Source organism: Monodon monoceros, unplaced genomic scaffold, assembly GCF_005190385.1.
Source record: "Monodon monoceros isolate NGI ecotype Baffin Bay Population unplaced genomic scaffold, NGI_Narwhal_1 Super_Scaffold_15, whole genome shotgun sequence".
Classification (NCBI taxonomy): Eukaryota; Metazoa; Chordata; class Mammalia; order Artiodactyla; family Monodontidae; genus Monodon; species Monodon monoceros.
The window spans coordinates 13844801-13871191 of NW_021703771.1; the positions used below are offsets into that span (position 1 = coordinate 13844801).

General features: G+C 37.2%; 1 protein-coding gene across 1 annotated transcript in view; it reads right to left on the reverse strand.

Annotated features, from left to right (window-relative positions):
* Positions 1-4277: 4277 nt before the first annotated feature.
* LCA5 (lebercilin LCA5) overlaps positions 4278-26391 on the reverse strand; it is a 74082-nt gene continuing 51968 nt past the window's right edge. Inside the window, exons 4-8 of the mRNA XM_029223291.1 lie at positions 17448-17585; positions 16432-16528; positions 15579-15721; positions 12887-13019; positions 4278-5137 (exon numbers count right to left, since the gene is read on the reverse strand). Coding sequence (XP_029079124.1) covers positions 4278-5137; positions 12887-13019; positions 15579-15721; positions 16432-16528; positions 17448-17585 — 1371 coding nt within the window. The remainder of the gene's footprint in view (positions 5138-12886; positions 13020-15578; positions 15722-16431; positions 16529-17447; positions 17586-26391) is intronic.

Genomic DNA, 26391 nt, shown 5'->3' on the forward strand with positions numbered 1-26391 from the left:
TCACCTTTAACAACAAAGTGAACTTCTTAACACAAGCATGGTGAAATCCTATCTTATCACAGAAATGGCCTGTTCCTAGGAATGAGGCGTATGGAGTAAGCAGCTAAAGCTTATTCCATTGAGAGCCTTTCAATGTTTTTTTCTGTTAAGAGCCATTCATTTTTTTAATTAATTGGGAAATACAGTAAATATGATTTTCTTTTCTATGCCCAAAGTGTCTTCATCAGGGAAAAATGCCTCCCCCACCCCACAGAAATACCAATCATTCCAGGAAGAGGGCTAAGAGTAGGGAGTCCACGCCTCCCATGCACATGCCACCAGCCCTACAGGCGAGCATGTAACGTAAACTAGCCAAGCAGGCCTTTGCCAGAACTACAGGAAAGATTTTCTCTTTTTGAGGTGGGTGCCAGCTGAAGGGATGCTAGGGCTTGGGGCTGCCAATTGCAATACTGTCAGCAAATGCAGAAGTTATCTGGAAATGATACCCAGCAAATGATATGCTAAGAGGTGGAGAGTAGGCACTACTGTTTTAACCTCCGGAGCAAACCACATTTTCTTGAGCTTTCCAGATTCAAGCCAAAATTAATTTCCTTGCTCTGCTTAAGCTAGTCTTATTTGGGTTTCTGTCACTTACCACTTAAAGAGCACTACTGCAAAACTCTTCCTAAAATACTTTATTTCTTTGGACTTCTTAAATTGAGACTATTGAATGCAGCCTGTTACCTGTGTAATCTATCATATATTACAACCCGTTAGTCTCAACTGTCAAATGGGAGCAATAGTAAGCGCCTTCTTTAGAAAAAGCTTTGGGAGGATCACGCGAAAAAAGCACATACATAAAAACACCAACCGCCAATTCTATATAAAGAATTCAACAATACCACTTCATCCCCCCTTTTCTCCATTACCTTTCCAGAACATCAACAATTTGAGCATCAAATGGTTCTAAGATTTTTCACGTATGAACTCATTTACTGTATGCAACTACCATGAGGTAGGTACTATCATTAGCCCCACCTCGTAGAGGAGAGGGGCGGTATGGAGAGGCTTTGAACATATCCAAGGACACACACAGACATTGAGGGGGGAGGGAGCTGGGCTACAAATTGTCACATTCTGCAGTCCAAGTCTGGTGTTTTCTGGATTTCATTGTCTTTTTGCTATGAGGCTCTCTACCTCTCCTTATGTCACTAAAACTGTCTTCAGAAAAGCGTTCCAAAACTTAGCTGTTCTACTTACTCTTTTGTAGATTAGGAAGCCAGCTCATCAGTCATACACAGTTAGTGCCGAATAAAGGGACATTCTAAGTGCAGACCTAAGAGGCACAATATATTCAGTACAGATATTGTATGTTAATTTGGAGGTTTAGAAGCTCTTTTTGCTTGTATCTTACTCAGAGTATAATGTCAATGTATTTTGTATACATTACCTATGCTCTATTTTTTCCAAGTAGTCCCTAAAGGAAACTCATAACAACTGTGATAACAACAGCTGATGTTTACTGAGTGCTTATAATGTATCATGCACTGTGCCAAACATTAACCTAAGTATTTAAGGTACTCCTCATAGCCACCCTAGGAAGCATTATAAAAGACTAGTAATTGCTAAGTAGCCCAAGGACGCCCAGGGAGTGGATGGAAGGGCAGGGATGCGGCCCGGCTCGTGTCCACACTGAGGGAGAGGCAGGGCCTTACTCTCCCGGCACCTCATACCGTGCCGCGCACCCCCCAGGGAGCACGCAAACAAGCAGTCAGTGAATGAATACATGACATGCTCTTTGCTCAAAACCCAGAACAGAAAAACACTTTCAAGTGATACGAGAGGGGACTTGAAGGTGAAAGGGGCATTTATTGTGTAGAAAGGAAAAAGCTTTAAAAGATCCTTTCTTGACAATTTATGGTAACTTCTTTAATCCTAAAAAATCCACACTGTCACCGTAATACAAGTTTCCCATCCCCTTTTCACCAGACGGACTTGCAGGCTCTACCCAGGTTAACACCCAGCCAGGGACAGCAGAAGTTTCAGCGTGTCTGAAAGTGAGGTGGGGATGAGCATCAGAAAGCCAGTGCATCAGCACTGAAGTGTTTATTTTGATTCAATCTAGTCCCCCTTACCGCCTACTTTTAATATTATAAGCAACATAAGCCATTATGACAGCTATTAAGCGTGAAAGAATTCATTAAGACTATAATTATCTGATAAGGCTAAGCATACTGTCTAACCCGACTTAGGGCAGATTCATCTACTTCAACTAAAAATACTGAATAGGAAAATTTTAAAAGGTGAGTAATGAAATAAAAACCCTGCAGGTCCTATTTCCACTATATATTTCCCAAGTGACCTTAAGGAAGGTACCATTCAAACAAAGAGTGTGTTTTACATTTTTATTAATAAGAGTTCTGAGTGCAAATAAATTTAACTTGACATTTAGAAAAAAAAAGTTATTCACTAAGGTTTGTTCATAAAGAAAAACTTGTTCTGTATAATCTCCAATTTTAATGCTTAACACCATAATGCTAAGTCTATAACTTAATTTTAGGTTTAATTTAATAATTCTGCCTTATTGCATCTGGTTAAAAAGACTAGAAAACATCAGATAGAAAAAAGCAAGAGACTAACTAAAATGACCTGAATATAAAACTTTACTAAAGGACTTTTTACAAAAGTCTTTAGAACAAAAAACCCTAAAAATTAGAATACTTTTGGCTGAAAAATTAGCAGCTATGAACAAAATTAACATTACATAATATTTTATCAAGAACTGCACTACAATAATATTGTGGTTTACATATATTAGAATGATTTACAATATACTAAATGCTTATTTATATCAGTCATAGAAAACTTTATTTAAAAACTTTTTAATATAGTTTAGCACTTTTGAGAGATTCAGTTCCCAGTAAATAACAGGAACACAATTTAGAAGATGCTAGGTGGTAACATCTTTTAAATAGAGACCTAACCAGGTCAGTCTTGTCAAAGAATTATGAAATTATATTCAATAATAAGCATTTATAAGAACTCAAGATAAAACAGTAACTCTAGTTCCCTCATCAGTATGTATGCTTGGCATGAGAAATCATACTATGAGCAAATATGTAGTAAATTCTTGAAAACAACAGTTCACTTTAGAATAAGTGCCAATCAACATTATTTATTCTTCCCCTGACACACTATTTCCACCACTCTTCATCTGAACTGTGTTTTCTCCTTGGTTGGTGGTGTATTACTGTTTCTTAAAGACCAATCATGCCCAGCATAATCCAAGGTCATCAACTCCTTTGCAGCTGAAGTGAGCTACAAACAGCAGAAGACCAAACACTTTTCAACAGAAAATCAACCACCCTACTCCACAAGGCAGGAGCCCCATCTCTTAAACAATTTTTACCAAGGTTGCTTTAAAATTAGCCCTGTAAGTCCAATAGTATCACACTATTGTTGTCTCTTTGGTTTGACAGTAAGTTCAAATCTTAAAAGTACATATTAAAATTTCCTAGTTATGTTACTCTGGAAACATAATTGAGTTGAAAATCTTGCTATTTTGGGATGAAATTTCTTCTGTTCCGTGTATTTGGTATGAACTCTCACATCTAGTCACTGAGATATAAAAAGCGTAGGAGATCAAGAAGACGAATTACTGACTACACTGCACCCAAGCCTCTGGGAGCCATGACAGGGAACTGTCCACCCAAACAAACATCTTCTGAATTCAACCTAATGTATTAGCACAGTTGTAGGTAAGTGATTTAACGAGACTCTGTAATTGGGAAATGAGTAGCATTTAACTGTGGTTGCTTCCAGAGGAATGGGAAGTCCCCATGTTGTCACTGTTCCACTTAAGAGTACCCTCAGCCTTGCCACACTTCCCAACAGAGCCTCTCACTCTTCATTTCCATTCGACTATCAGCAGGAAGACTGTATTTAGCTCAGAGAGGATAGGGCCAAAAATAAATAAATAAATAGGGATAAAATAGAAAATGAATACGTACTCCAATGGAATAAAACTCCCCACTGAGCTGATTCAGAGGTAAAACCTATTTGTAAAAAGAAAGTAAGATGCATCTCTATTTTCGGTTTCAGTCAAAAGAGCATGCTTCATTCTTGGCAAACTAGCTATGCGGTGTGATATGATCTTTTTATTTCCGCTGTATTTATACTTTAAAAACTATTGCTTAATAAGGACTTAATATTTATTAAAAACTCTGTTTATAATAAAATAAATACTGTATTAAAACATTTTAATATTTACAATTGGAAAAAATATATACTCTAGTCAGTCATCTCAGTGCTACTTCTTCAATTTCATCTTCTACAGAATCACCTTTTACTGCTGGTTTATTGTTTGCATGTTTTAATTGGTGTCTGTTTGGATTAAAACTTCTTCCTTCGCTGAAGAAAAAGTCATCGTCATCATCATATTCCCTACCCCTGCTGCTTTTATCCCCAGGGAGAAAATTTAGAGGGTCAAAGTCTCCATTGGTGGCAGCCAGAGAATTTGGGTCACTGCTTTTAGAGGAAATGCTGCTGCCGCCACTGGCACCAAATAGCTGTTCCATCAGATTAGCTTTTTTCTCTTTTCTTGTAATTAAATCGACACTGTCTTTACTAAATTTCTCTATATTGTTTCTTTGGAAATCCAAAAGGCTACTCTTGTGGCTAACTGGACTTGACTTGCCTAATGTTTTCGCAAATGAAGGCACATAGCTACCAAATGCAAGCCCATCTGGAGAGGCTGGTTTTCTGATACTGCCCAGATTCTGACCATCGCCTTTTGTACTGAAAAGACTGATGTCTTGCAAATGATGCCCATTAAATAATCTCTCCGAGGATTCAAAGAATGTGTGTGTTTTGGGGTTTCTCTCTGGGGAGCGCAGTTTTGATTCCAAATCACGAAGCAATGGCAGAGAAGGATATTTTAGATTCCGAGAGCCTTGGAGTTCTCTGCTGATTTCATTCAGTTTAGCAAGTAGCATTTCTCTCTTTAGCCTTTCTTCTTCCTCTTCTTCCAATTTATCAGTATTTTGAATGTGGTAGGTTTCCATTCGGTATCTTCCAGTTTCCAACACTGGCTTTTCTTCTCTCTCCAACAAAGATGTCTTTTCCTTTTGCTTTTTAGCAAGTTCTTCTCTTTCCCGCTCTGTATAAAATCAAATTTTAAAAATGGGATTTTACAGTAGTATTTTCAAATAAGAAAACTCAACTCTCATCTTTTACAAAACAATAGCTTTATCTAATTTGTGTATGATCAGTACAGTGAGGGTGGACACCATAAATTTCACTTTTATACTTGATATTTAGGGTTTCAAAAAATAATATATACTTAATATATATTTAAGAGTCACAATTATAGAAAAAATTTTGTTCTTCAAGTTAGGGGTGAGAGAGAAGGTTCTCTGCCTATTTTTTATACCTAATAGTGTGCTGTACACTGAATGGAGGATGGTGGGATGGGTGGAGCAAAAACTTTAAAAATAAATTGAACCTTTGGATGTCATAATCTGAGAGGGACACAACATCACTTATGTAGTGTTCTGACAGAAGATGCAATAACCTAAATTTAATTAGAAGAAAACTTCAGATAAACCCCAAACAAGAAACATCTTATTAAAAAAAGGGGTCGGTGTTCGTGAAAAATGTTAATCTCACAAAATATTTTTAAAAGGCTGAGAAGCTGTTTCAGATGAAAGGAGACTGAAAAGATATGAGAACTAAATGCAATTCATGGCCACATCCTAAAGGGAAGAAAATGCGGAGACGGCGAGGAAGATGGCAGACGAGTAAGACGCAGAAATCACCTTCCTCCCCACAAATACATCAGAAATACATCTACACGTGGAACAACTCCTACAGAACACCTACTGAACGCTGGCAGAAGACCTCAGACCTCCCAAAAGACTCGACTGGTGATTGGTGTCTGAAGCAGGAGGGAGGGCAGTCGCAAAGGACCGAGCCCTGGACCCGTGGAATCTGATGCCATCTCCAGCCGTGTGGATGAAAGGCTCTTGGTGCTGCAGCCAGGAATCAGTGCTGTGCCTCTGAGGTGGGAGAGCCAACTTCAGGACACTGGTCCACAAGAGACCTCCCAGCTCCACATAATATCAAACAGCGAAAATCTCCCAGAGATCTCCATCTCAACACCAGCACCCAGCTTCAGTCAACGACCAGCAAGCTACAGTGCTGGACACCCTATGCCAAACAACTGGCAAGACAGGAACACAACCCCACCCATTAGCAGAGAGGCTGCCTAAAATCACAGTAAGTCCATAGACACCCCAAAACACACCACCAGACGTGGACCTGCCCACCAGAAAGACAAGATCCAGCCTCATCCACCAGAACACAGGCACTAGTCCCCTCCACCAGGAAGCCTACACAACACACTGAACCAACCTTAGCCACTGGGGACAGACACCAAAAACAATGGGAACGACGAACCTGCAGCCTGCAAAAAGGAGACCCCAAACACAGTAAGATAAGCAAAATGAGAAGACAGAAAATCACACAGCACATGAAGGAGCAAGATAAAAACCCACCAGACCTAACAAGTGAAGAGGAAATAGGCAGTCTACCTGAAAAAGAATTCAGAATAATTATAGTAAAGATGATCCAAAATCTTGGAAATAGAATAGACAAAATGCAAGAAACATTTAACAAGGACCTAGAAGAACTAAAGATGAAACAAACAACGATGAACAGCACAATAAATGAAAAATACTCAAGATGGGATCAATAGCAGAATAACTGAGGCAGAAGAACGGATAAGTGACCTGGAAGATAAAATAGTGGAAATATACTGCAGAGCAGAATAAAGAAAAAAGAATGAAAAGAACTGAGGACAGTCTCAGAGACCTCTGGGACAACATCAAACGCACCAACATTCGAATTATAGGGGATCCAGAAGAAGAAGAGAAAAACAAAGGGACTGAGAAAATATTTGAAGAGATTATAGTTGAAAACTTCCCTAATATGGGAAAGGAAATAGTTAATCAAGTCCAGGAAGCACAGAGAGTCCCATACAAGATAAATCCAAGGAGAAATATGCCAAGACACATATTAATCAAACTGTCAAAAATTAAATACAAAGAAAGCATATTAAAAGCAGCAAGGGAAAAACAACAAATAACACACAAGGGAATCCCCATAAGGTTAACAGCTGATCTTTCAGCAGAAACTCTGCAAGCCAGAAGGGACTGGCAGGACATATTTAAAGTGATGAAGGAGAAAAACCTGCAAGCAAGATTACTCTAACCAGCAAGGATCTCATTCAGATTTGATGGAGAAATTAAAACCTTTACAGACAAGCAAAAGCTGAGAGAGTTCAGCACCACCAAACCAGCTTTACAACAAATGCTAAAGGAACTTCTCTAGACAAGAAACACAAGAGAAGGAAAAGACCTAAAATAACGAACCCAAAACAATTAGGAAAATGGGAATAGGAACATACATATCAATAATTACCTTAAATGTAAATGGCCTAAATGCTCCCACCAAAAGACACAGTTTGGCTGAATGGATACAAAAACAAGACTCATATATATGCTGTCTACAAGAGACCCACTTCAGACCTAGAGACACATACAGACTGAAAGTGAGGGGATGGAAAAAGATATGCCATGCAAATGGAAACCAAAAGAAAGCTGGAGTAGCAGTTCTCATATCAGACAAAATAGACTTTAAAATAAAGACTATGAGAAGAGACAAAGCAGGACAACAATGATCAAGGGATCGATCCAAGAAGAAGATATAACAATTGTAAATATTTATGCACCCAACATAGGAGCACCTCAATACATAAGGCAAATACTAACAGCCATAAAAGGGGAAATCAACAGTAACACATTCATAGTAGGGAACTTGAACACCCCACTTTCACCAAAGAACAGATCATCCAAAATGAAAATAAATAAGGAAACACAAGCTTTAAATGATACATTAAACAAGATGGACTTAACTGATATTTATAGAACACTCCATCCAAAAACAACAGAATACACATTTTTCTCAAGTGCCCATGGAACATTCTCCAGGATAGATCATACCTTGGGTCACAAATCAAGCCTCGGTAAATTTAAGAAAATTGAAATTGTATCAAGTATCTTTGCCGACCACAACGCTGTGAGACTAGATATCAATTACAGGAAAAGATCTGTAAAAAATAGAAACAGACAGAGGCTAAACAATATACTACTTAATAACCAAGTGATCACTGAAGAAATCAAAGAGGAAATTAAAAAATACCTAGAAACAAATGACAATGGAGACACGATGACCCAAAAACCTATGGGATACAGCAAAAGCAGTTCTAAAAGGGAAGTTTATAGCAATACAAGCCCAACTTAAGAAACAGGAAACATCTCGAATTAACAACCTAACCTTGCACCTAAAGCAATTAGAGAAAGAAGAACAAAAAACCCCCAAAGTTAGCAGAAGGAAAGAAATCAAAAATATCAGATCAGAAATAAATGAAAAAGAAATGAAGAAAACAATAGCAAAGATCAATAAAACTAAAAGCTGGTTCTTTGAGAAGATAAACAAAATAGATAAACCATTAGCCAGACTCATCAAGAAAAAAAGGGAGAAGACTCAAATCAATAGAATTAGAAATAAAAAAGGAGAAGTAATAACTGACACTGCAGAAATACAAAAGATCATGAGAGATTACTACAAGCAACTCTATGCCAATAAGATGGACAACCTGGAAGAAATGGACAAATTCTTAGAAATGCACAACCTGCCAAGACTGAATCAGGAAGAAATAGAAAATATGAACAGGCCAATCACAAGCACTGAAATTGAAACTGTAATTAAAAATCTTCCAACAAACAAAAGGCCAGGACCAGATGGCTTCACAGGCGAATTCTATCAAACATTTAGAGAAGAGCTAACACCTATCCTTCTCAAACTCTTCCAAAATATAGCAGAGGGAGGAACACTCCCTTCTACGAGGCCACCATCACCTTGATACCAAAACCAGAGAAGGATGTCACAAAGAAAGAAAACTACAGGCCAATATCACTGGTGAACATAGATGCAAAAATCCTCAACAAAATACTAGCAAACAGAATCCAATAGCACATTAAAAGGATCATACACCATGATCAAGTGGGGTTTATTCCAGAAATGCAAGGATTCTTCAATATACGCAAATCAATGTGATACCCTACATTAAGAAATTGAAGGAGAAAAACCATATGATCATCTCAATAGATGCAGAGAAAGCTTCCAACAAAATTCAACACTCATTTATGATAAAAACCCTGCAGAAAGTAGGCATAGAGGGAACTTTCCTCAACATAATAAAGGCCATATATGACAAACCCACAGCCAACATCATCCTCAATGGTGAAAAACTGAAAGCATTTCCACTAAGATCAGGAACAAGACAAGGTTGCCCTCTCTCACCACTCTTATTCAACATAGTTTTAGAAGTTTTAGCCACAGCAATCAGAGAAGAAAAGGAAATAAAGGGGATCCAAATCGGAAAAGAAGAAGTAAAGCTGTCACTGTTAGCAGATGACATGATACTAGACACAGAGAATCCTAAAGATGCTACAAGAAAACCACTAGAGCTAATCAATGAATCTGATAAAGTAGCAGGATACAAAATTAATGCACAGAAATCTCTGGCATTCCTACACACTAATGATGAAAAATCTGAAAGTGAAATCAAGAAAACACTCCCATTTACCATTGCAACAAAAAGAATAAAATATCTAGGAATAAACCTACCTAAGGAGACAAAAGACCTGTATGCAGAAAATTATAAGACACACTGATGAAAGAAATTAAAGATGATACAAATAGATGGAGAGATATACCATGTTCTTGCATTGGAAGAATCAACATTGTGAAAATGACTCTACTACCCAAAGCAATCTACAGATTCAATGCAATCCCTATCAAATTACCACTGGCATTTTTCACAGAACTAGAACAAAAAATTTCACAATTTGTATGGAAACACAAAAGACCCCGAATAGCCAAAGCAATCTTGAGAACGAAAAACGGAGCTAGAGGAATCAGGCTCCCTGACTTCAGACTATACTACAAAGCTACAGTAATCAAGACAGTATGGAACTGGCACAAAAACAGAAAGATAGATCAATGGAACAGGATAGAAAGTCCAGAGATAAACCCACGCACATATGGTCACCTTATCTTTGATAAAGTAGGCAGGAATGTACAGTGGAGAAAGGACAGCCTCTTCAATAAGTGGTGCTGGGAAAACTGGACAGGTACATGTAAAAGTATGAGATTAGATCACTCCCTAACACCATACACAAAAATAAGCTCAAAATGGATTAAAGACCTAAATGTAAGGCCAGAAACTATCAAACCCTTAGAGGAAAACATAGGCAGAACACTCTATGACATAAATCACAGCAAGATCCTTTTTGACCCACCTCCTAGAGAAATGGAAATAAAAACAAAAATAAACAAATGGGACCTAATGAAACTTCAAAGCTTTTGCACAGCAAAGGAAACCATAAACAAGACCAAAAGACAACCCTCAGAATGGGAGAAAATATTTGCAAATGAAGCAACTGACAAAAGATTAATCTCCAAAATTTACAAGCAGCTCATGCAGCTCAATAACAAAAAAACAAACAACCCAATCCAAAAATGGGCAGAAGACCTAAATAGACATTTCTCCAAAGAAGATATACAGACTGCCAACAAACACATGAAAGAATGCTCAACATCATTAATCATTAGAGAAATTCAAATCAAAACTACAATGAGATATCATCTCACACCAGTCAGAATGGCCATCATCAAAAAATCTAGAAACAATAAATGCTGGAGAGGGTGTGGAGAAAAGGGAACACTCTTGCACTGCTGGTGGGAATGTGAGTTGGTTCAGCCACTACGGAGAACAGTATGGAGGTTCCTTAAAAAACTACAAATAGAACTACCATATGACCCAGCAATCCCACTACTGGGCATATACCCTGAGAAAACCATAATTCAAAAAGAGTCATGTACCAAAATGTTCATTGCAGCTCTATTTACAATAGCCCGGAGATGGAGACAACCTAAGTGCCCATCATTGGATGAGTGGATAAAGAAGATGTGGCACATATATACAATGGAATATTACTCAGCCATAAAAAGAAACGAAATTGAGCTATTTGTAATGAGGTGTATAGACCTAGAGTCTGTCATACAGAGTGAAGTAAGTCAGAAAGAGAAAGACAAATACCATATGCTAACACATATATATGGAATTTAAGAGGAAAAAAAATGTCATGAATAACCTAGGGGTAAGACAGGAATAAAGACACAGATCTACTGGAGAACGGACTTGAGGATATGGGGAGGGGGAAGGGTGAGCTGCGACAAAGCGAGGGAGAGGCATGGACATATATACACTACCAAACGTAAGGTAGATAGCTAGTGGGAAGCAGCCGCATAGCACAGGGAGATCAGCTCAGTGCTTTGTGACCGCCTGGAGGGGTGGGATAGGGAGGGAGACACAAGAGGGAAGAGATATGGGAACATATGTATATGTATAACTGATTCACTTCGTTATAAAGCAGAAACTAAGACACCATTGTAAAGCAATTATACCCCAATAAAGATGTTAAAAAAAAAAAAAGGGAAGAAAATGCTATAAAGGACAATACTGTGTTAACTGACAAAACAGTACTGTGGACTGCAGATTGGAGAAATGTGTTGTATCAAAGTTAAATTTCCTGAAGTTAAACTACACTGGAATGATAGAAGAGAATGTCCTTATCTTGGAGAAATACGTATGAAAGTATTTTAGGATATGGCCATGAAGTATACAACTTACTCTTACGTGGTTCTCTGGCTATTATTGCCACTTTACTATAATTTTGAAAGGATTTCTAAATGAAAAAACTAAAAATATTAAACATGTAAGGACACTATGCATTTGGTAACTTTATAAATGGCACATATTCTCACTGATAATCAGATCATTCCACACAGACTCCAGGAAAAAAAAAAATCAGTCAAAAATGACAAAGAAGTGATAGTCTTCTGCTACTTTATTCCTTTTCCTGGTTCCTAGACAGAACTGACCATAATACCTATTTTCTACTCTATAGTTTAATATGTTGCAAGCGTCTTCCTTTGTGGTTTAGCCAACATTGACATAAATGTGGCTTCTATTTCAACTGTTAGATTGTTTTAAATACACACACAAAAATATACATATTCTAAGCAATAATTAGGTCATGATTTTTTGTTAACTTTAAGGGAAAAACAGTATTTCTCTGTAAGCAGCTAATACATAATTAATAAAATACATGCAAAGGATTAGAGTCTGGGATCCTTCTTGCTTATACCTTTAAGACATTTTATCCAAATGGAAATGAATTTATTCCTGAACTTCATTTCCAGTACCTGAAACTATGTGAATTGGTTCACTAAACTTCCACATTAATGGTTGAATATGTTAAAGATTTATTTTATATATTAAAACTGAAGAAAAATTATAGGAATATATTCAAGGCCTCACAATTCATTGATTTTAATGTTTGGGCTGGTCTACAGACTAGACAGGCTCAAGGTCAAGCCAATAAACAGGGTTGTCTTTCAGTTATCTCTTCATCAGGCTTTAGTTATATATAAAGAATTTTTTCCCCTTTCAAATGAATTCTACTTTATCTGAATTTTCTGAAGGTAACTTGTTTCTATCCCCTAATCCCAAATAGCAACTTACAGTCTTCATTCTTTTTCTTTCCTTAGTAACTTCATTCAAAGGTTTCTGACTGCTTGATAGACTCCCCCCACCACTGTAACAACCTTTTCTTGTTCTGTATAACCAATTCACTGTTCAGCTGGAAGATATTAGGGGATATTAACCCTTTCTTTTCCAAGGGATGCTGACTTATCACTTGCTTAAACTCTTTCTTACCATCCTCCAGCTTCTCAGCCTCCTGTTTCACAGCATGGAGTCCTTGATCTTTAACAAATTTGTCTTCTCTTTCCACAATTGGGTTTAGAATCCCTGCTTCTTCATGATCATCTCTCTCTTGAGATTCCAGATCCTATTATACATTTTTTTTAAATGCAAGTTCACATGCAGGAAAAGGGGGAAAAAGCAATTTAAATATCATAGATTTATCTCGCATTAAGCACAATCCCAACTGTTAGAAATAAAAGCAAATTTTCCATTTCTAAAGCAGCAAGCTACAAGTTACCACCTTTGAAAGATTTTCAAAAGCACACAAGATTATTTCTTACTTTAGTTAAAATTTTTAAAGAGGCATTTGGAAAACATATCAGAACCAATATAATGGAAGCAAAGCCAATGCCCTACATAAAATTCTTAAGAGACAAGTATCAGAAGTATCCTTACTGGGCTTCCTTGGTGGCACAGTGGTTAAGAATCCACCAGCCAATGCAGGGGACACAGGTTTGAGCCCTGGTCTGGGAGGATCTCACATGCCGCAGAGCAACTAGGCCTGTGCGCCACAGCTACTGAGCCTGCACTCTAGAGCCCACAAGCCACAACTACTGAAGCCCACGCACCTAGAGCCCATGCTCCGCAACAAGAGAAGACACCGCAATGAGAAGCCTGCGACTGCAACAAAGAGTAGCCCCCGCTCGCTGCAACTAGGGAAAGCCTGCACGCAGCAACGAAGACCCAACACAGCCAAAAATAAATAAAATAAATGTTTATTAAAAAAAAAAAGAGGTATCCTTACTTTGCATATTTCACAACAAAATCTGATGAATTCAGTTAACCAATAAAGGCTATTCATCAACTATTAAAGGCCAAGTGATACGGTGTTGAGCTGTAACACCGGCAGCGACAATGGCATAGAATCTTTCAAGTTTATACTATGCCCAAGGTCTCCAATTAATAAATCTTATAATATTTAAATCAAATAAAAATGTAAACTTAAAATTTATTGTTTCTTATGGTCCCTTTCACGTGTGTGTGTAATTTTTCTTAATAAAAGTAAAATTTATTACTAGTGGATTTGTAGAGAATTGTCTCCTAGTATCCATTTTCCCGTTCTTCCTTTTTGTTACAGAATCCCTTAAGTTTTAGCAGAGCACAGGGCTGCCTAACTGGAGACCACATTTGCTAGCCTCCCCTGCAGCTAGACAGGACCAGTGGAATGTGAGTGGACGTATGTATGCAACTTCTGATCACATTTATAAAAACAAAAGCTGCTTGCCCTCCACTTCCTCATTCCTCCTTCTCCCAGGTATGATAAGACAATTGCAACCACACAGATGTGGTTACACGCTTCATGATCGAAAAACAATGAGATAGAGAATGGCTACCATGGAACAAAGGTGTCTACCTATTCTGGGGACTACCCACTGACCTTCAGTTTATTACAAGAGAAAGAATCTTATCTCTTGCTTGAGCCACTGTATTCTGGGTCTCTTTCCAATAGCAACAGCCTATACTTTTACTAACAGAGCTCCCATTTGCTGGGACCCCTCAAAGTGACAGGATTAGTCTTAAGGGCTTTATAAACTTCATGATTAGTTATTACCACAACCCTGAAGGGTAACCCACCCTTGTTTTATAGATTAGGAAACTGAGGCTCCAACAAGTCACACAAGTCACTAAAATGTGAGAACTGTAATTTAATTAAAACACAGTGCTAACTCCAGGGCTATATCCTCTTTCACTATATCAGGTTGCTGCTTCTGCTGAATCTTATAAAGGGCAAATTTTTTAACCCTTCTAAAATTAAGAATTACTTTGCTATTCCACACTTTGCCTTTTCAAAAAAAAAAAAATTAACATGACCTAGTCTCAAGGATTTGTAAATATAGGAAGAAACACACTTAGCAGATACAGCTAACTTATCTAAATTGTAAAACAAAAACAAAATAAAGGAAAAAAACAAAACAAAACTAGAGTACACACAGGAATCAATTCAGTCCACACACAGGAGGTGATCTCAGCATCCCTGGGATACTTACAAGTAGTATCAAAAATACAGCATTATATGAAATATGCAGGATCCCTCGTATATTGTTTTCTTTAGAGTTTCAACTGTAAACACTAAAGATAAAACCCTATTAGAGAAAAGGACCTTCCAGTACTCAGTATGAGTCCTTTTAAATGAAGATGCAACACAGACCTCCTGAATTCCACTCTAATTTGAATGATATAAAGTCAGATTCCACTGCAATTACTTTGCTCGACATTCAGCTAAACTATAAAATTCTCTTACATAGGAAGCCAAAAAAATTAAATGTAGTCAAATTCTAACAAATCATTTGAAAGCTACTATAACTTGCTATTAAACATAAAAGCCAGAAGGATTTTTAGAGACTATCTGGTAAGAGACATAAAAGGTAAGAAACTTAGATAATTTTCTTTTCTTCTTCCTCCAACCTAGAGAGTACAACTGACATTTCTGAAGCATCTGAAAGATGCAGTGTTAACTAAGAGTCAATCCAAAGGAGTTTAATAAAATGCACAGATGTTATCTCTTTCCCTGTAAAAGGCTAGTTGCATATTTATACAGCTATGGCACTAGCTTCATTGCTGAAATTTTTAAATGTTTGATATTGTGCATTTAGGAATAACTTCAAACCTAGAGTTTCGTACCTAATCATATTGCTAAACTCACCAAAGAAAGACGTTCAGGTTCTTTCCATTTGTTTTCATAACACATAACTGTTTGTGGTGTTATAGGATATTCCTCCAGCTCGAAGTCTTCACTGGTTTGTACTTCTTTTGTACACTGGTTTGTAAAATCACTCTGGCATGCAGCTACCATGAAAATTATAAAAGAATTTTTCTAATCGTATTGAACAGTGCTAAGATATATGGAATTCAATTGGTATATGTTCACCCTCTAAATGAGAAAATGCACGTTTCTCAGCTCCATGACTACTCACTATTACTGTTTTTATTTCTAGGATTTACTGGCAATTTTGTCCTTTGAGGACAACTCTGAGGGATAAATCAATCTATTAAACTTTTACAAAGTTTATGTTTTTAACTTTTTGCAAACCAGAGAAGAAGGAAATTATACTTTTGTTTTTTGAAAAAGAATATGCATAATAGCAAAGTATTTATGAGTGAAATGAAATGACAGCTGGGATTTGCTTTAAAGTACTCCAGAAAAAAAGTAGAAAAAATAGGTGAAATAAAATTAGTAAAATGTATAACTGTTAAAGGTGGTGATACATAAATAAAGATTTATCATACTATAATTTCCTGTTTAGGGTATGCTTATAGTTTTTCATAAAAGTTTAGAAAAATAAGTTATAATTAGGAAAAACATTTTAATTATGTAAAACTTATTAACTGTAATAACCTCAAGGGAAAAAACTGAGAAAGTGAAAGGATTTCTGAAAAGTACCTATAAGGAAATCTATTTCAATAAAGTTCTTTCCCTTCATCTTCCTTCTACTTCAAAATTAATTTATTTTATTATTAATAACTACAATGTTTCTCAACAATAATAACTACTATACCATTTTTTTTTGATGTAATTTCTTTTTCTTTCTTTGGAGAAGACTTTGGCAGACGATTAGAATATATGTTTTTTAAGTCCAGTTCTCTCTCCTTTTCCTGAAAACAAACCCAACACAATTAAGAATGTAGAGTCTCAGTTTAAAATAAAACAAAAATCCTCATCTTTTCAACTGGTATTTTCCTCACCAAATTGGAATATACCTAAGTTCAGCTTCCCTTTGTAACTACCAATTATAGAAAGGAATGTCTTTAGGACATTTAGGTTACGGTAGAGCAATGATTCTCCACTGAAAGTCCAATATGCACTAGCAGGCATGAAAATCAGAATAAGGCAAAATTCATTTTCTACCCACTCCTACATGATATAGTAATGTCTTCAACTGACTTCCAGGCTTAGCCACACAAAGAATTTAATTAGCATCTCTCAAATGTGGGTTCCAAATTAATGGCGAGTTAAAAATTAGACCATTTTTTAAAACACAAGTGTTCTTCACCATTTTGCAGCTATGGCTTTCTCTGAGAATTTGATTAACAAAATGAAAATTCTATGCAAGATAATGCATAAACACTTAATGTTGCACAAAATTTCAACCCATCAATGACCTCTGGATAGAATTAAGAACACCTACTTTAACAGAATTAATTAATTCTAATACTTCTTCTAAACACTGTGAAAAGGAAGGGCATTATTTGGAACAACTTTAAAAATAATCAATCATGGGGTTATCTGAGGAAGAACACTGAACTATTCAACCATGCAACACAGAAGAACTCTAGTTCCCATAACTGTCTTGCAGGATTTTATAACTTTTTTCAGTTATATCATTCCTATTAGTGTATCTAATGTCTCATTTTAACAAATATTTTCTTTATAAGTGCCAAAGAAAATATTAGAATTTTGTAAATGATATTGTACCAAAGTTCCAAATATAAATGATAACAATGTTTTAAAATAGAGTCTTCAGCTAATATATAACATAGGGAGAAAGGATGCCATTTAAAATAAAATGCTTACCTTTAATTTGTGATGTAGTTGTTGTAGCTCATTTTGAAGAATTTTATTTTCATCATGAGCCTCATATGCCCTTTTCCTTTCAGCAAGCAACTGTCGCTGGAAACTGTTAGTACTTAGCTCAAGGTTTCTTGATAGTTCCTATGATATGTGTATAAATACATTAAAAAATAGTACTTAAAAAATAATTCAACAGTAAAATACTGCACTTAGTGTCAAAATGACATTTTTAGTGGTACTAAACAAGACATACAAATCAGGTTGGCCTTAGTGTTCATAAACATAAAATAAAACAGAATATAGATTTACCAACAATTTAGTAAGATGCTTCGCCTATTATTCCTCTCTTTGTTTTCCACAATGATTTGTAGATAAATTCTTAAGCAGTTGCATCAAGAGCACATGGATAGTCATTTAAGTTGGGAGCAAGAGACAGCCAAAGGATGTGACGAGAAGCACTGGCTTTTGGGAATCATTGTTTGGGCAAACAGAACCTGAGGCAGCCGTGTAAAATTACACAGCACTATTCAAGGTGCAGCAACCATCATCCCAGTTTTTACTTATTTCAGCTCTAAAGACACACAGGATCAAAGTGAAAGGATGGAAGATGATATTTTAAGCAAACGGAAACCAGAAGAAGGTGGGCACAGTCATACTTAGATAAAATAGACTTCAAGGCAAAAAGGGTAACAAAAGAAAAAGAAGGTCATTATCTAATGATAAAGTGGTCAACACACAAAGAAGACAACAATCATAACACACACACTCCTGGGACTTCCCCGGTGGTCCAGTGGGTAAGACTCTGCGCTCCCAATGCAGGGGGCCCTGGTTTGATCCCCACATGCATGCCACAACTAAGAGTCTGCATGTCGCAACTAAGAAGTCCACATGTCACAACCAAGAGTTTGCATGCCACAACTAAGAAGTCCTTATGCCACAAGTAAAAGACTGCACATGCTGCAACTAAGACCCAGCACAGCAAAAATAATAAATAAATATTTTTTAAAAAACACATACACTCCCAACACCCAAGCACTGAAACATATTAAGCAAATACTGATAGATCGTAAGGGAGAAATCGACAATAATACAATAATAGTAGGGAACTTCAATACCACACTATTAGCAATGGAAAGACTGTCCAGATAGAAAATCAGCAAGGAAATGTTGGAACCACACTTTAAAACAAATGGACTAACAGACATATACAGAACAATACATCCAACAGCAGCAGAATACACATTCTTCGCAAGTGCACATGGAACAGTCTCCAAGATTGATCATACTGACCACAAAACAAATCTTAGCAAATTTAAGAAGAATAAAACCATACCAACTATCTTTTCTGACCACAGTGGTACGAAAATAGAAATCAACAAGAAGAAAGTGAAAAGATTTATAAATATGTGGAAATTAAACAACACACTTCTAAACAACCATTAGGTCAAAACAGAAATCAAAAGGGAAATTTAAAAATTATCTCAAAACAAATGAAAATGGAAATGCAACATACCAAATCTTGTGGGATGCAGTAAAAGCTGGAAGTTTAGAGCATTAATGCATATATTAAGAAATTAGAAAGATCTCAAATAAACAACCTAACTTTACACTTCAAGAACTCGAACAAGTTAAGCCCAAAGTTAGCAGAAGGAAGGAAATAATAAAGATCAGAGTGGAAATAAATGAAATAGAGACCAGGAAAGCAACAGAAAGGATCAACGAAACTAAGAGCTGGTTCTTTGAAAAGATAAAGTTGACAAACCTTTACTTGGACTAAGGAAAAAAGAGAGAATTAGAAGTGGAAGAGGAGACATTACAGCTGAACTACAGAAATGCACTGGATCATAAGCAACTAGTATGAAAGATTATATGCCAAAAAGCTATGTAACCTGGAAGAAATGGATACATTTTTAGAAACACACAACCTACCAAGACTGAATCAGAAAGAAACAGAAAATCTGAACAGACTAATGAGTAATGAGATTGAATCAGTAATCAAAAAACTCCCAACACGGAAGAGAAAAGATCAAGATGGTGGAGGTAAAGGGACGTGGTGCTCACCTCCCCCCATGAACACATCAAAAATACACCTACAGGTGGAACAATTCTCACTGAAAACTAACTGGAAACTGGAAAAAGGACTGAACAACCAAGGCTGTAAGGAATAGGTAATCACACAGGAATGGAAGAAAAGCGATCAGGTAGGGACCTGTGCTCCTGGGAGGGAACTCAGAGGAAATAAGAAATTGCAAAGGTGGATACCCACCCTGGGTATCCAGGAGTGAGTGGGTCAAGCCACAGACTGGGTGTCCCGGTCCTGGAGTCCTATGTGGAGGAGACAAGCCTTCTGGACTGCTTGGACAGATAGAAAGGCTGGAGAAGCCTGGACTCTATTCATGAGGTGTGAGCACTGGCCTGTCTCTGAAGCAGGGTGAAGAGAGGTCTGCTCTAGCAGCTGGCAGATTTCCCACAACCGTGCCACTCTGGGCCCCACTGTACCACACCTCAACACCTCCCTACCCCATAAATGCAGAGAAACCATTCAGGCTCCCCTCCCCTGTAGAGCACAGTGGAGGTTGGGAACAGCAACCAGCTGTGAGGGGAAAAGGGGTCTTGCCTCTGAGGAGAGGTCTGCATGGTTACTGGGTTTCCCACAGCCACCTCACCGTGCACCAGTGAATGCTTTGGCTCTACTCAGTCTGTGCCACAGTGCGGCACTGGATGTGGGACAGCCACGACCAGGAAAAAGACTCTACCATGGGTTGCATCTGAAGGAGCCACAGACACCTACACAAGCAGTGCGTTGAACCTTTGTATGTGAAAGGCCCCACTTGCTTCAGCACTCCCTACTCTGGGGCAAAGGTCTTGGTGCTGGGAGAGAAAAACACACACGTAAAGGGAACAGAGGCAGCTTGAGCCTGACACAAAGGGCTTCTGCTTCAGCAACTTGGGATCAGACCCCGCCCCTGACAGAGAGGTGACAGCCACTGAACAGAGAGCAAGTCCCGTCTCACGCCAGGAGCCAGCTCTAGCCCCTCCATCCCCAGTCACACCCCACTACCAAGGTAAGAGCTGCCAGCACAACATCAGGAAAGATGTGACTGGCATCCACATCAAATCCAGCCCTCCCACCAAAGGCACTGGGCATGTGCAATCTGCATAGGGACACTCCCAAATAAGAACACCCCTTCAAGTCCACAAAAGGTCACTGCTTCACCTTAGTTCATAGAAGCAGAGAAAAGTAAAATTAGGGCTTCCCTGGTGGCACAGTGGTTGAGAGTCCGCCTGCCGATGCAGGGGACACGGGTTTGTGCCCCAGTCCAGGAAGATCCCACATGCCGAGGAGCGGCTGGGCCCGTGAGCCATGGCCGCTGAGCCTGCATGTCCGGAGCCTGTGCTCCGCAACGGGAGAGGCCACAACAGTGAGAGGCCCGCATACCGCAAAAAAAAAAAAAAAAAAAGAAAAGTAAAATTAAAAGGCAGAGGAGCTATTCTCAATTCAAAGAGCAAGAAAAAAACCCTGAAAAAATAATGAAATGGAAATAAACAACAGATAATTCAAAACAATTGGTAATAAAAAGCTTAACTGAATTAGGTAAAACAATTGATCTAAACACTGAACATTTTAACAAGGAATTAGAAACATAAAAAAACCCCCACCAATCGGAAATGAAAAGCTCAACAGCTGAAAAAAAAACACACTGAAAGGAATGAATAGCAGGTTAAGTAATACGGATAATTGCATAATTGACCTGGAAGATATAATCATGGAAATCACCAAATCAGAACAGCAGAGAGAAAAACACATTTTATAAAGTGAAAGCAATCTAAGAGATCTCTCCAATAACATTAAGTGTTCCAACATTTGCATTATAGGGGTTCCAGAAGGAGAGAGAGAGAAGGGGATCAAAAATGGATTTGAAGAAATTATGGCTGAAAACTTCCCAAACCTGAAGGAGGAAACAGATATCCAGATACAGGAAGCAGAGTGGGTTCCAAACAAGATGAACCCAAACAGACCCACACCAAGACATACAATTAAAATGGCAAAAGTTAAAGAGAATTCTAAAGGCAGCAAGAGAAAAACAAAGTGTCATATATAAAGGAATCCCCATAAGGCTATGAGCTGATTTCTCTGCAGAAACTTTGCAGGCCAAAAGGGATAGGCATGATATATTCAAAATCCTGAAAGGGAAAAACCTGCAACCTATGATACTCTGCCCAGCAAGATTATCATTTAGAATAGGAGAGATAAAGAACTTCTGAGACAAGCAAAAACTAAAAGAATTCAGCATACTAAACCTACCCTAAAAGAAATGTTGAAGGGTCTTCTCTAAATGGAAAAGAGGTAAGAATCTGTAGGAAAGGGAAAATCCCAGTAGGAAAGTCAAATACACAGTAAGGATTGAAGATCACTTAAATAAGCCAGTATGTAGATTAAGACAAAAAAACTATAAAAGCAACTATAACTAAAAATAAATAGTTAAGGGATAATCAAGAAGATGTAGAATATGATATCAAATACACAAAATGTGGGTTATGAAGGTAAAACGTAGATCTTTTAGAATGTGTTTGAATTTAAATGATTACCAGTTTAAAACAAGTAGATATAATTATGAGTCAACATATATGAACCCCATGGTAACCACAACTGGAAAACAAGTAATAAAGTGGCAATAAGTATTACCTATTAATAATTACTTTAAATGTCAATGGACTAAATGCTCTGATCAAAAGACATAAGGTGGCTGAATGGATTTAAAAAAAAAAAAAAAACAAGACTCTTGAATATGCTACCTACAAGAGACTCACTTCAGGGGTGAAGACACACAGAGTGTGAGAGGATGGAAAAAGATGTTTCATGCAAACAAAAATGACAAAGTGTGGGTAGCAATACTCATATCAGACAAAATCATATCAGACTTTAAAATAAAGACTACAATGAAAGACAAAGAAGGCCTTATACAATGATAAAGGGATCAATACAAGAGGGTATTACACTTGTTAACATAAACACACCCAATACAAGAGCACCTAAACATGTAATGCAAATACAGACAAAAAGAGAGAAGTTGACAACAATACAACAATAGTATGAGATGTTAACACTCCACTGACATCAATGGACAGATCATCAAGACAGAAAATCCATAAGGCACAGAGGTCTTAAATGACACAACAGACCAGTTAGACTTAATTGATATCTACATGAGACTACATGCAAAAAAAGAATGCACATTCATATCAAGCACACATGGAACGTTCTCCAGTACAGATCACATACAAAGTCACAAAACAAGCCTCAACAAATTTAAGAGGACAGAAATTATTTCAAGCATCTTTTCCAACCATAGCAATATAAAACTAGAAAATCAACTACAGAAAGAAAAGTGGATAAAGAACAAACGTGGAGATTAAACAACATATTACTAAAAAAACAATGGTCACTGACAAAATCAAAGAGGAAATAAGAAAATACCTCAAGACAAATGAAAATGAAAACACAACTTTCCAAAATCTATGAGATGCAGCAAAAGCAATTCTAAGATGGAAGTTCATAGCAATACAGGACTTCCTCAAGAGCAAGAAAAATCTCAAACAACCTAACCTACCACCTTAAAGAATTAGAAAAAGAGCAAAGTCAGCAGGAGAAGGAAATAATAAAAATCAGAGGAAATAAAGATTTTTAAAATGTAGAAAAAGATCAATGAAACCAGGAGCTGCTTTTTTATAAAGATAAACAAAATTGATAAATGTTTAGCCAGGCTCACCAAGAAGAAAAGGGAGAGGACCCAAATGAACAAAATAAGAAATGAAAGATGATAAATAACAACCAATACCACAGAGATACAAAAAATCCTAAGAGAACACTGAACAGTTATATGCAAACAAACTGGACAATCTAGAGGAAATGGACAAACTTCTAGAAACATAAAGCCTGCCAAGACTGAGTCAACCAGTTTTTTTGTAATAAAAAAAAAAACCCCAGCAAACAAGAGTCCAGGACCAGATGGCTTTACAGGGAAATTCTACCAAGCATTTAAAGAACTTATACCTATCCTTCTCAAACCATTCCAAAAAACTGAAGAGGAGATAACACTGCCATATTTATTCCACAAGGCCACCATTACCCTGATGCCAAAACCAAAAGAAGACACTACAATAAAAGAAAGTTACAGATCAATATCTTTGATGAATATAGATGCAAAAATCCTCAGGCAAAGTACTCGCAAACTGAATCCAGCAATATGTAAAAAGGACTACACAACATGATCAAGCTGGATTTATTCCAGGGTCACAAGGATGGTTCAATATTCGAAATCAATGTGAACATCACGTTAACAAAAGGAAAGATAAAAATCATATAATCATCTCAAAAGACACACACGAAAAGCATTAGATAAAATTCAACATGCATTCATGATAAAAACTCTCAACATAATAATGGCCATTTATGACAAACCCAGAGCCAGCATACTCAATAGTGAAAAGCTGAAAGCCTTTCCACTAAATTTAGGAACAAGACAAGGATGCCCACTCATACCACTTCTATTTAACACAGTATTGGAAGTTCTAGCCACAGCAATCAGACAAGAAAAATAAATAAAAGGCATCCAGATTGGAAGAGAAGAAGTAAAACTGCCCCATTTGCAGATGACATGATACATTACATAGAAAACCCTGAAGTCTCCACCCCAGAACTATTAGAATTAATGAATTCAGCAACGTTGTAGGATACAAGATACGTATACAAAAATACATTGCGTTTCTATACACTAATATTAAACTATCAAAAAGAGAAAGTAAAAAAAAATCCTGCTTAAAATTGCATCAAAAATAATAAAATACCTAGTAATGAACTTAACCAAAAAGGTGAAAGACCTACACTCTGAAAACTATAAAACACGAATTGAAGATAAAAAAAGAAATGGAAAGATATCCCATACTCTTGGACTGGAATAATTAATATTGTTAAATGACCATACTACCCAAAGCAATCTACAGATTTAATACAATCCATGACATTTTTCACAGAACTAGAACAAGTAATCCTAAAATTCATATGGAACCACAAAAGACCCCAAATTGCCAAAGTAATCTTGAGAAAAAAGAACAAAGCTGGAGGTATTACCCGACGAGATTTCAGATTATATTACAAAGCTACAGTAATCAAAACAGCATGGTACTGGCACAGAAACAGACACATAAATCAATGGAACAGAATAGAGAGCCCAGAACTAAACCCATGCACCTATGGTCAATTAATCTATGACAAAGGAGGCAAGAATATACAATGGAGAAAAGACGGTCTCTTCAATAAGCTGTGCTGGGAAAACTGGAAAGCTACATGTAAAATAATGAGATTAAAACATTTCCTTACAACATATACAAAAATAAACTCAAACAGATTAAAGATATAAATGTAAGACCTGAAACCACAAAACTCCTAGAAGAGAACATAGGTGGAAGCCTCTTTGACATAAATCCTAGCAATATTTTTTTGGATCTGTCTCCTATGGTAAAAAAAATAAAAGCAAGAGTAAACAAATGAGATATAATTAAACTTAAAAGTTTAAAACTTAGAACCCATTCCATAGGTTGTCTTTTCATTTCAACAGAAATGAAACAACCAAAACCAAACAAACAATCTGATCAAAAAATTGGCAGAATACCTGAACAGACATTTTCCTAAAGAAGACATACAGATGGCCAACAGGCACATAAAGAGATGCTCAACATCACTAATTACTGGAGAAATGCAAATCAAAACCAAAATAAGATATTGCCTCACACTTCTCAGAATAGCTATCATCAAAAAGAATACAAATAATAAATGTTGGCAAGGATGTGGAGAAAAGAGAACCCTTGGTGGGAATGTAGCTTGGTGCAGCCACTATGGAAACCAGTATGGAGTTTCCTCAAAAAACTAAAAACAGAACTACCACATGATCCAGCAATTCCACTCCTGGGTATATGTCCATAAACAAAAACATGCACCCAATGTTCATAGCAACACTTTTTACAATAGTCAAGACATGGGAAAAACCCAAGTGCCCATCAACAGACGAATGGTTAAAGAAGAAGTGGTATGTATATATGTATGTATGTATGTATGTGTGTGTGTATACATGCACACACATAATGGAATATTACTGTCATAAAAAAGAATGAAATTCTTCCAACTGCAGCCATGTGAATGGACCTAGAGGATATTATGCTCAGTGAAAGAAGTCAGAGAGAGAAAGACAAATACTGTATGATACCACTTATATGTGGAATCTAAAAAAGAATACAAATGAATGTATATGCAAAACAGAAACAAACTCACAGATCTAGAAAGCAAATTAGTGGTTACCAAAGGGGAAATGGAAGGGGAGGGGGCAAATTAGGGGTACAGGATTACGAGATATAACCTACCATGGGTAAAATAGACAACCAACAAGGACATATTATATAGCATAGAGAATTATAGCCATTATCTTATAACAACTTTTAATGGAATGTAAACTGTAGAAATACTGAATTACTATGCTGTACACCTGAAACTAATATAATATTGTAAATCAACCATACTTTAGTTTTAAAATTTTTAATTAAAACAAACCAGGGCTTCCCTGGTGGCAGAGTGGTTGAGAGTCCACCTGCCGATGCAGGGGACACGGGTTCATGCCCCGGTCCGGGAGGATCCCACATGCTGTGGAGCGGCTGGGCCCGTGGGCCATGGCCACTGGGCCTGCGCATCCGGAGCCTGTGCTCCGCAGCGGGGGAGGCCACGGCAGTGAGAGGTCCACGTACCGCAAAAAACAAAAAAACCCAAAAACCTCCCAACACGGAAAACTCCATGACCACATGATTTCACTGGAGAATTCTACCAAACATTTAAAAAATTAACACCAATCCTCCTCAAACTGTTCCAAAATATCGAGGAGAACGGAACACTTCTGAA